General features: G+C 32.9%; 1 protein-coding gene across 1 annotated transcript; it reads right to left on the bottom strand.

Annotated features, from left to right (window-relative positions):
* Positions 1-567: 567 nt before the first annotated feature.
* LOC106055322 (UBX domain-containing protein 11-like) lies at positions 568-6390 on the bottom strand. The gene is made up of 5 exons (XM_056016037.1): positions 6021-6390; positions 5306-5458; positions 4340-4827; positions 3979-4181; positions 568-2433 (listed from the first exon to the last, which is right to left on the bottom strand). Exons 1-5 carry the CDS (start codon positions 6357-6359, stop codon positions 1946-1948), a joined length of 1671 nt encoding a protein of 556 aa, XP_055872012.1. The 5' UTR covers positions 6360-6390; the 3' UTR covers positions 568-1945.
* Between the last annotated feature and the right edge of the window lie 4426 nt (positions 6391-10816).

Genomic DNA, 10816 nt, shown 5'->3' with positions numbered 1-10816 from the left:
TATGATAACTAATAACTTGTTTGCACCACCTTGGACACTGCTACATGCAAGATAAATGGTGTCAATACATTTTAATTATTTCTTTTTAAGTTAATAAAATATATGAATATCTAGAGATGGATTGAACATATTTTCAAAGATATTTTTATCAAATAAAATCACATGAAGACATATTGGCTGCCTGATCATGTGGTATGGGCTCTGGACTGTGGTCTCGACGTTCCCTGCAGGAATTTTGGGCTAGGATGAAATAATCTTGTAGCTCTTTCTCTCCTAATTGACAATACCATCATTGATTTGACCACATTAAATTATTTTTTGGTTTTATAAATATTAATTTGTGTTACATAAAAAGAGCATGGATTCCCATTTAATTCTATACCAAATAAAGTATTTTTGTGATGACAAAGTTATTGAGGTTAAATCACAGCAGAGAAGTGAGCTACAAATGAGCAAAATGAATAATTCTGTTTAGATCATGGCAAATAATTATGGAGAGAAAGAGTAATGATTTAGAAATAAGATTTATGACGGAATATCCAAACATGTAAAAAAACCCAAAACAAATTGAATAGAGAAATTTATTAATTTAATCACAGTCACATAATGTTTGAATAAAAATATTTATAAATTTCAACTTCAGCAGTTTTGATGTAAAAAATTATGTTAAAAATAATTCTCAAATGAAAAGGCCAAAAATATTGTTTTTGAAAAATAAAAGGATAAATTATATGCAAACTAGCTTTGCATATAGGGGGCGCGACGGCAGAGTGTTTAAGCGCTTGGCTTCTCAACCTGGGGTTCTGGGTTCGAATATTGATGAGGACCGGGATTTAATTTTGGGATTTTTAGGGCGCCTCCCAGTCCACCCAACTTTAATGGGTACCTGGCTTTAATTGGGAAAAGTAAAAGCAGTTGGTCATTGTGCTGGCCACACAACACCCTGCTTTTTAACTATCAGCCATAGAAACAGATGACCTTGACATCATCTACCCCATAGATCGCAAGGTCTGAAAGGGATACTTTACTTTTACTTTTTAGCTTTGTATTTTAATTTGTTCCACAATTTGTCACAATGTATACTCATGTTAAAAAATCCCAAAACCAATTCTTTTAAGCTTTGAACACTGAGTCCACCTCTCTGTTATGTCTTGCCAAAAAAAGTTATCCTAATTATATACTTGTACTTCACTACATTGAAACATATATTGTTTATTTTGGCTAGAAACCTTTTTTTTTAGCATTCTACAACAGAATGGCCAGCTTTATAATGCTCCACAAACATACTTTTCAATTCTAGTACCCGTATCACTATGTTGAAATAGTTGATAGATAGGCAATATATATATATTTATATAAAAAATTTTTTTTTTCATTCTATGTATTGTAACACTGCCACAGCACACATAATACTGACCCATGAATTCGAGTATACCTTCCCTCTGCCACAGTAAAGTCCTACATGTATACTCGATTCTTTGTACACACTAACACATCATCTATTTCTAAGAGTTTTAATCAGTGCTTTAAAACAAATAGTTTCATTTTGTGCTATTAAACATTTGTTGCTCACCAACTGATGAATAGTAAAATAAGAAGGTGGTTCATCAAACTAATATTATGCTAAGTAATTGAATGTATCTTAACAAACCATTCTACAACACAAATCTTTACCAAGGTTGTATTCAAGAAATGACCAAATGAAATACCCAACTCAACGGAAAAAAAAAAGATTTTGTTCCTTATGCGTTGGGTTCCTCTCCAGCTTCTAAGACTGTTAAAAAAAGTCATCAATACCTGTGGAGGCTACAGCTCTGTCAACAAGTTTAGAGCCAAAAGTCTACAAGATTTACAACTTACATCTTATGAAACATAAAACAAGTGCAATAAGAATGAATGAATTGTGCAACAGCCAGCACACTCTCATTTCTTTCCTCTTTTTTTTTTACTGCTTCTGGGCTTTTAGGTGGAGGACAGCGTTGGGGGTCAACCCGCTGGCCTCTAGTGTTAAAGTGTTGTTTTTATGTACTTTGTTGGGAAAAGTGGAGACAATGTCGTAAGGTACTTTGGGTGGACGGTGTGTGTCCAATAAGCGCCGCAGATCACCTATGGTCTCATCAAACTTCATTTTCACAATGAGAGCCTGCTCGCCATTTTCTGTCAGAATCCTCAGTGTTGTCATCTTTCCAGGCTGAGACTGAGGCCTTTCTGGCAATGTTACCACTGTGGGAGAAGTGTCAGTAGATTCTTTGCTGTCCAGTGTAACAAGAGGTCTGGTGGTAGTGTCTTGGCCTGCCAGAGTCTTGGCCACTGAGTCTCTGATGTCTATCACTCTCCCATCTTTGATCACAGTTTTTGGTAACTTATTTAGAAATTGGTTTTGTGTCATAGGCTTTCCTGGCAACTTAGATGTGACTAACACTGTTGGCTTAACTGAAATAGAAACAGAAAGCTAACTTAGCCACTGTACATAATTTCAATCATCAAAAATATTAAAAACATGTACATGACATGTTTAATATTTAAAAGTTTAAATATAATTTCTAATATTTGTAACATTTTTTTTTCATTTTATATAATAATAATGGCAATGCCTTCGATTTAGAAGATTAAGGATGAGTGCAGTGTTTCACATGATTATGCAAAGCCAATTGTGACCTGCATATTTTTCAACATCTTATGCAGACAAAGTTTTGTCTGTCACCGGTCTATTTAAGTTTTCTTTCATGTGCCTGCCTTCAAGAAATGTCTCAATTCTAAGAAATTGCTTATTTAGACAACCCAGAAAGCAATTTAGTGAAGACAAATTAACACAAATATCTTATCCCTTAAGCTAAGATAAAAACATAGAACACTTTTTTCTAAAGTGCCATTCAAGCATTAAATAAGATGCCTACATATACCACCATAACCATATTAGCCCAATGTATATCTAAGTAATAAATATATATAACTATATCCCCTTGTGGTCAGATAAAGCTATATGTCTTTTAAAAAATATTTGTATGTTAGATAAAATACTTGTCCATATTAATGTTTCTATATAAAATGTTTGGCCCTAGCTGACTCATCACTATCTCTCCCACTTGCAGAGGTAAAAAAAATACTAATATTTAAACTGTTACCGCTATGCCATTTTCACAATCAAAACAGCAGCAGTTAAATTTACAAAAAAAAATAATTTTATTTGCAATTTCGACCCAATGTTTTTTCAAGCTGATAACTAAATTAACAGAACAAAATTATACTTCCTTCCAATTTAAGCACTTATTAAAACTTTATGGTGCGTAATTTTCTATCATATTTCAGTTTTATATTTATGTTTATTTCGACACAGATCTGGATTTAAATCCAATTCTCCTCTAGATCAAATGTGATTATCAAATGTGTTTTTACAAAAGAACATGAAACATCTGTATGAAAGCATGTGTGTGCGTGTGGAGAAAGATCTACTTCTACAAGTAGGCCTCCATTATAAATAAAAAATTAATTATCCAAAAAATTGTAACATGAATATAAGAGCCTATAAAAAATGTGAGTGTGTTTTTTTCTTGGTGTTGGGGAATATATAATAGGGTTTATGGAGATGGGTTATTCTGTATAAGGTGTGTCTCTAGATCTATGACTGAGAAAATAAAAAAATTCATGAGTAAAAAGTGGATTAAAACTATATGGGTTTTTGGACAATATTAGAACTCATACAACAGTAGGATTTTAGATGGCATAACAATAATCACACTACATAGCCTAGCTACTTAAGTCCAAAACCTAATGGACAAAAAACTATTGTTCTTCCCCAAACAAATATGTTTTTAAACAAACACACAAAAAATTAGATAAATTTCATTATTTAAAAAAATAAATAAAAATAAACATATATAATGTATCTAAAACATTATGACCACGTTGCCAAAATGGCGGCCCCAAAACAGCATAGCCAATAATAATATATAATCCAAAAGAAAGTTTTAAAAATACCTTCACTTGAAGTGATCATGTTTTGAGGGTTTGGAACATGCAATTTGTTGGAAGAATCTCGTAGGTGTGTGCGGATCAGATGTGATGGCTTGTGTTCTCCACCCAGGGTCTGACCTTCACCAGAGAAAATTACTGGGCTGGATTTGGGTTGGAAGTGGGTTCCTCTTAAATCTGTGACCACAAATGGAACTCCATCTGGATAACTGAAAATTAGAAGAGATCTGATTTAACTATGAACTGGGTTAAATATATCTAGAAATTAACCCACCAATGAAATACAACAAAAAGTAAAGGACTACTGTTTTCTTATTAGCAAAAAGTAACTTTTTGAAGGCAACAATTTTGAAAATAATAAATTTACCGCGTTTGAAGTTCTGATGGAAAGTAACCATCAAGTAAGTCCTGCACACACTGGCGAGTCCTTGGCTCTGTGTAAGGACGAAATGGACCATCAAACATCAGAATGCCATTAGCATATATTGTAAGTTGTACCGGATCCGGAACTACAAATCTAGCACCATCTGAAGTCTTCTTAATCTGTGCAACTCCTTCGCCTGCAAGAACATTTAAGTCTTTTATGTTCTCAATCAGCAAATTGAAGTCAATGTTCAGGGGTGCCTGGTTTACAGGAAGAGATTTATCCTGCCTCCAAACACCAAAAGGGTTTGAAGAAGCAATAGAATTGTCAGGGGAATAGCTCCGCACAGAAGTGTTGGTCACATTGTTCTCATCATCCTCCTCAATTTCATCTTCTACACTCTCAGGAAGATAAACATTGGAGTTACTGTTTGGTGTCTCTCCGACCCATACCATTCCATACTCTCTCAAAAAAGTCTCCATTTCATGCACCTGGTATCAACAAATAAACGGGGGAAAAAAATCAATCCCAATAGCTTAAGAGAGACACTTATCATTAAGTACAGTTGACAACAAAGTGTGACTATTAGAAGACAGAAAATAGACCTGTAATGTAATGTAATGTAAAAATGTATGTCCAACAATCAGCATTTAACATTGAATTCAGTGAAGAATGCAAGTGAACCATATCTAAAAATGAACAGCATGGAGATTAAAAATTACAGATTTATTCTGAACAAAAATAATTTAAAGGACTTATAAACTTTACTTCATAACAACAGTGGAATTTCATACCTAAGTTAATAAATGTAATCCGCTGTGTACATACATTTAGTTTACAGTAAGAATGAAAAAGAAAAGAAAGCAAGATGATGTAAATGCCCTAATTTATTGCACTAATTTTTTTAGATTTTCTAGCCATGGGTAAACACTGAGCCCTAATTTTTAAAAATTCAAAGACCAAATGTACCTGCTGCTGTAGTAACAAACAATGAGTCTCTAAATCTTTTGCTTTGTTTGTTCCTGTGTTGTCCTTGCAAGCTTTTTCCATAATCTGTAATTTATCTTCCAGGATTTTAATTTGCCGATCTTTATTTTTTATTTCTGTCTCTTGTGTTTTGGTCTAAAAATGATTAGTATTTAGATGTGTGAACAATATATTACATACTTAGATTATGTTTAACTACCAACTTAAGAGATAGGTATTTGAAGATCTGTACCCAAGAACCATATAATCTACTTATTCATACCTCTAAGACTAAGACTGCTTTATTGATCTTTATGGAAATTTGTTGTGATTACAAGGACCATTTTTTCTCATATAAAGACAACACAACAGAAACATACACATAAATAGAAAAGACACAACATAAAGAGTTCATTTAGCAACTACTGCATCAGATATTATTTGTATACAATATATATTCACTCATATAAATATTCATTTAGCTTATAGAACTTATATAAGTAATGGTTGTCAGATATTTTCTTCCTGCATGTCTGGATATGGGTTGTTATAAGTCATTCTCTAAATAATCTAATCATTTATACATTTAGGTATACTATTCTCAGCAGGAATCATTTGAAAGCTCATTTTATTTTTTTATATTTTTTCTATAAAATAATTATGCATTCATCACAAAACATTTAATTATCATATTAAAAATGCTATGAACATAGTCAACCTTTTGCTCAAGGAGTGTTATCTTATTCATCATGATTCTCATCAGCTCAGAGTTAGTGGGTGGCACTGCAGAGTCCAAGAGTCTCCTATCTGTGGACAGGTCACTCCTAGCTGTGTCTGGAATTTTCATATGTGGTGGACTAGTAGAGTTATTTAAGTGAGGCAGGTGTTTATGCTTCTTATGCCTATCCTGAGCCATGCTAGTTGTGATTTCTTCCAGAAGCCTGTTCTCATCATCAGAGTAGTCAGGTGGTCGAAATGGAATTGGTCTATTACCTGACATGTGACCCGGAAACAGTGGGACCTTGTTTTTTTTCAGACTATGATATGGAGAGCTCATCGCTAAAGTGTTTTTTCCTAAGGATAAAAAATTGCATAAAAAATATCATATAATAATAATTCATTCAGTGCTAACAACTAATATTCTGCTAAGTCAAAGTGCTTTTTAATCACAAAACAGATGTCGAACTTGACATAGTTTTGGATATGTTTACATAAGCAGTTCTCAACCAGTGTTAATGAACAGTAAATTGATAAAAAAGGACAAAATTTAGTGGACTAAAAGGTTGGTTTAAGTGACGAATAAATAAATATCCAGCCTGATGAGGTTACAAGTAAAGAAAATTACCATAGTTAGCTTAAAAATAGATGGGGAAATCAGCTTTACTATCAACCAAAATACAGATACAAATAAAATTCAGGCACATTTTTACATATTTCAAAATTCCACAATGAAGCCAGTATAATAAAAGCCCTTAAGACAATCTAGATTAATTTTTATCTGCTTTTTCCATCTAATAAATTAATAGACCTAATGCTTTAGACTTGGTCTAGAAATTTAAAAAGCTTATTTCAAACACCTACAGATGTAAATCTAGATCTAGCTATAGATTTTTACAAATTATAAAATTATATAGACATCAGTATTGTATGTTGCATGGAATATCTATATATATATAATTCTCTTCATGGCTCAAGAGTTTGGACAAGAAGTAAATTTAAGGAAAGATCACTCTTTTATTTCTGCCAGTTGGACGGACTAGAGTTACCCTATGAAAGAAAAAAAGAGGGGGGGAGAACAAGAAGTCATGGAAAGGTCACTCTTTTTTATTTCTACCCCACGTAGTTTTAGGGGCGAAAAAAAGAGGGAAGGAGGGGAGGAGAACAAGTAATCTACTCTGTATTCACCCATCACTAAATAGCAGGGCCAGACTCAACCGTTGTGGGGCTCTATGCGAAACGGATTTGGCGGGGCCAAGTTTGGGTAGGGATACAGATAATAAGTAAAAATTAAGAATTTGTATTAGAAAATAATTTGCCTTTGCATTTTATTCACTCTTTACTATCTACAGAATTACTTTATGAGCTTTATGTGTAGCGAAGCCATACAGTATATCGTAAAAATTCTGTTTCCTACATAGATCACGCTCAATAGCAAGAATTACCAAATGTTTCAATCTATCTTCGAGAATTGTTGACCTTAAGTACTTCTTCACCAGTTTGAGGCGCCAGAAGCTTCTTGTACCTGATTCCACAATTACGGGTATTGCATACAACTGTTATTTTTCATCGTGCATAGGATTGGCATTTTCCATTTTGAATGACACCCCAAAATGACAATTTTTTGTCTCTCTATTTTTTTTTTAGTTTTCAAAAGATTTTAATAATATCCAGAGATTTCCATGACTTTTTTTTTAGATTTTGCAATTTCAGGAGATTTCAAGAAACTCCTGGTAAATCAGGATGCTGCGGAAATTCTGTTATAAGTTATAAAATGGTTTAATTTAATAATTTACACCTAGAATTAGCGCGGGTCATTGAAAGTACAGGGCCCACTGCCATCACATAGGTTGCATTGGCATAAGGCCGGCCCTGTAAAATAATGGCGTATGCTACACCGTGGGTTGACTAGTTTAAATCTATTTTGTTTGTACAATGTTTTACTTGTTTCGGATGTTCCTTTAGAATTGAAAATAATTTCATCTTGGTCCAAACCTCCCATAGTATGAGGAGAGATGGGAGCAGGCAAGGTATGAAAACAGGACTATCAAGACCATCTCAGCGACAGTCCACAGCGACCACCACAATACCAGGCAGACATCCAAATATGCAAATATTCATTACATATAAGCAGTTTTAATAAAAACATTAATCACACATTCAGGTGTGTAGATAAACTTAAAAGAGTGTTAAGTCATGTTTAGGTCATTGACATAAGGGAGGAGGGTCTCCCAGGGATAGAGATACAAGACACCTGCACGTCCATGGGAGGACATAATGAGGACAGAGTAAACACAAACAAGAAAAATTACTCTTTTAAAACTAAGCTTACAATATATATATGAAGAAAATCTCAGTAATTTTAAGGTTGTGAAACTTTAACCTTTGCAGTTCTTAAAGAGAGATATTTCAATGTTGTTTAATTATTATTTGCATAAACACATAAGCTCTGTGTGATACTTCATGCAAATGTTCTTCAGACTATAGATATAGAAAAATGCCTCTCAGTAAGTAATTGAATTGAGAGTGAATATCTCTCTTGTATCCACTGTATGTTAATAATTCAAAATGCTATTTTAACTATAACCTTATATGCCCAAGAATGCTAAGTTAAGGAAAAAATCGCAAATCTGACTAAAAATCTGAAGGGCAGGTCTCTTTTAAATAATATAATATATATACAAACATTTGCTCATGAAAGAGGTGGTCAAGAACTTGTTAATTTTCTGCTATTTTGTGTGTTTAAACCAGAAGTTATGAAGGAATAAATTTAATAGATGAAAAATATGAAATTGCAGAAAACAGTAAAGAGGAATAAATTTAATAGATGAAAAATATGAAATTGCAGTAAACAGTAAAGTGATAAAGCTGGACATTTTCACACTTTAGGCCAAACCTGCCAGGTTGAGAAAACAGACCCGAAATGGGGGACATTATGTCTACTTTAGTCAGACATTTGAAAGCTGTACCTAGTAACCTAGGGAAAAAAAGTTTGGATGAGTTGAGTTTGTTGAGCCTCTTCCCCCTTACACTTAAGTTACATTCATATGTCAAAGAAGAGACTGGACCAAGTGTGCTGACTTAGTCTTGATCAGCAAATTCAAATAAAGAAGGAGGATATGCAGCATGGGAAGAGTGAAAAAAATTAAACGTCTAGGCTTAAGCTCGTGTAAAAAGAAAATGACTTCAATAAATTTTCAGATTCTGTCTTTTTTTATTTATAGATCTAAACTCTTGAAATGTATGCTTTATCAATTACAATTCAGATCTATATCTATAAAGATCTATATTTTAATGACGTAATGAAAATGTCTAATAATGTCTATATATTTCTGCTCATTCAACACATGTAATTGTGGTAGACCCCAAACACAAATGAACTTATATTTGGTATGAACTTATATTTTATTATTGAATTATTATTCAATAAAAATACGTTATATATAGATCTAGATTCTAGATCTAACATCTATTATACTTTTTATAGATTCTAGATCTAGATTCAATATACTATAGTAACTATTATATATATATCATATATTTATATAGAAGATCTAAATTTAGATCTAGACATTCAATTGGATCTAGACTCTATAGACTGAGACTCTACTCCTAGACTAATACTACAGTGTCTACTACAGTCTTAGTCTTTTCTTGCAAAGAAACATCGAATGTAGATCTAGACTAGACGTAAGGCAGTCTTAGCTTATGAAATATTATTAAATATAGTATATTCGTATATTCTTTCATACTATTTTCAGCGTAGAAGTTGGTAAGTTAATAAGTGAGACATTGTTTGCGATCCATACATTACTCTTCAACTCATGAATCTTGTTTCTGTATCTAAGGACGCCATGATTTAAAATCAACTGTCGTATCTTTTTCTTACCAAGTTCTCTTGAAGTTGTCTTTTGTTGATCTAAACTAGATTCTAGATGTCAAAGAGATCTTTATTTTTTTCAAACAGACAGATCAATTAGAATCTATTAGATCTATGTAGTCTAAACTATTTAGTCAAGATGTAGTCTAGTATAAATTTTATATTTCACATTAAATGCTATTTCTTTTTTTTTTTCTTTTATGAATCTAGATCTATTTAAAGCGGAAGTTGCACTTTGAAATAACCTAAAACCAAAACATGGTCATTCACAGACCTATATATATATAGGTCTATGGTTATAACTACGGCAGTGATGCTCAACCTAATTCGACCTGTGGGCCATTTTAAGTCTCAACACTCGTGTCGCGGGCCATATGACCGAAAATGTTCAAAAACGAAATGAAATTGAGCTGAAACAATTTTATGAGAAACTTGATGATCTAGTACTTACATTAATTTATGGGATAGTGGAAGTTTTTTAAAAACTCGTCGGAAAGCTGCTTCATTTCTCTAATTAAAATGTGAGCAACATTTTAGCTAGTTTTACCAACGACTCATTTTCTTTTCTCTTTTAGGTAAATATTCCCATCAATCCTCCAATCTCTAAGTCTAATCGTAGTTTAACTATATTATTATTCGCTGCTCAAACCAAGAATGCCGCCATATTTGGTTTACAATGCCGTTTTTATGTTGTTGTTTTTTTAAACAGCCAAATTTTCTTTATAAAACAAATGCCTTGTCTTATTATGTTCCACAAACAAGTCAAGGTCCGTTCACTTTTCCTGGTAGATGAAGCATTCAGAGTCCACTTTTAGTTTCTTAGGCTCTCCCTTTTCCCGTTTCGTAAACGCACCAATATTAAATGACATGGTACCAAGCCATCAGAGAAAAAGTCAGGGCCCTAAGTTAAAAAAGAT

Source organism: Biomphalaria glabrata, chromosome 17, assembly GCF_947242115.1.
Source record: "Biomphalaria glabrata chromosome 17, xgBioGlab47.1, whole genome shotgun sequence".
In the NCBI taxonomy this organism is placed as follows: Eukaryota; Metazoa; Mollusca; class Gastropoda; family Planorbidae; genus Biomphalaria; species Biomphalaria glabrata.
The sequence above is the reverse complement of the archived record's forward strand: the minus strand, read 5'-3'. Positions and strand labels throughout refer to the sequence as shown.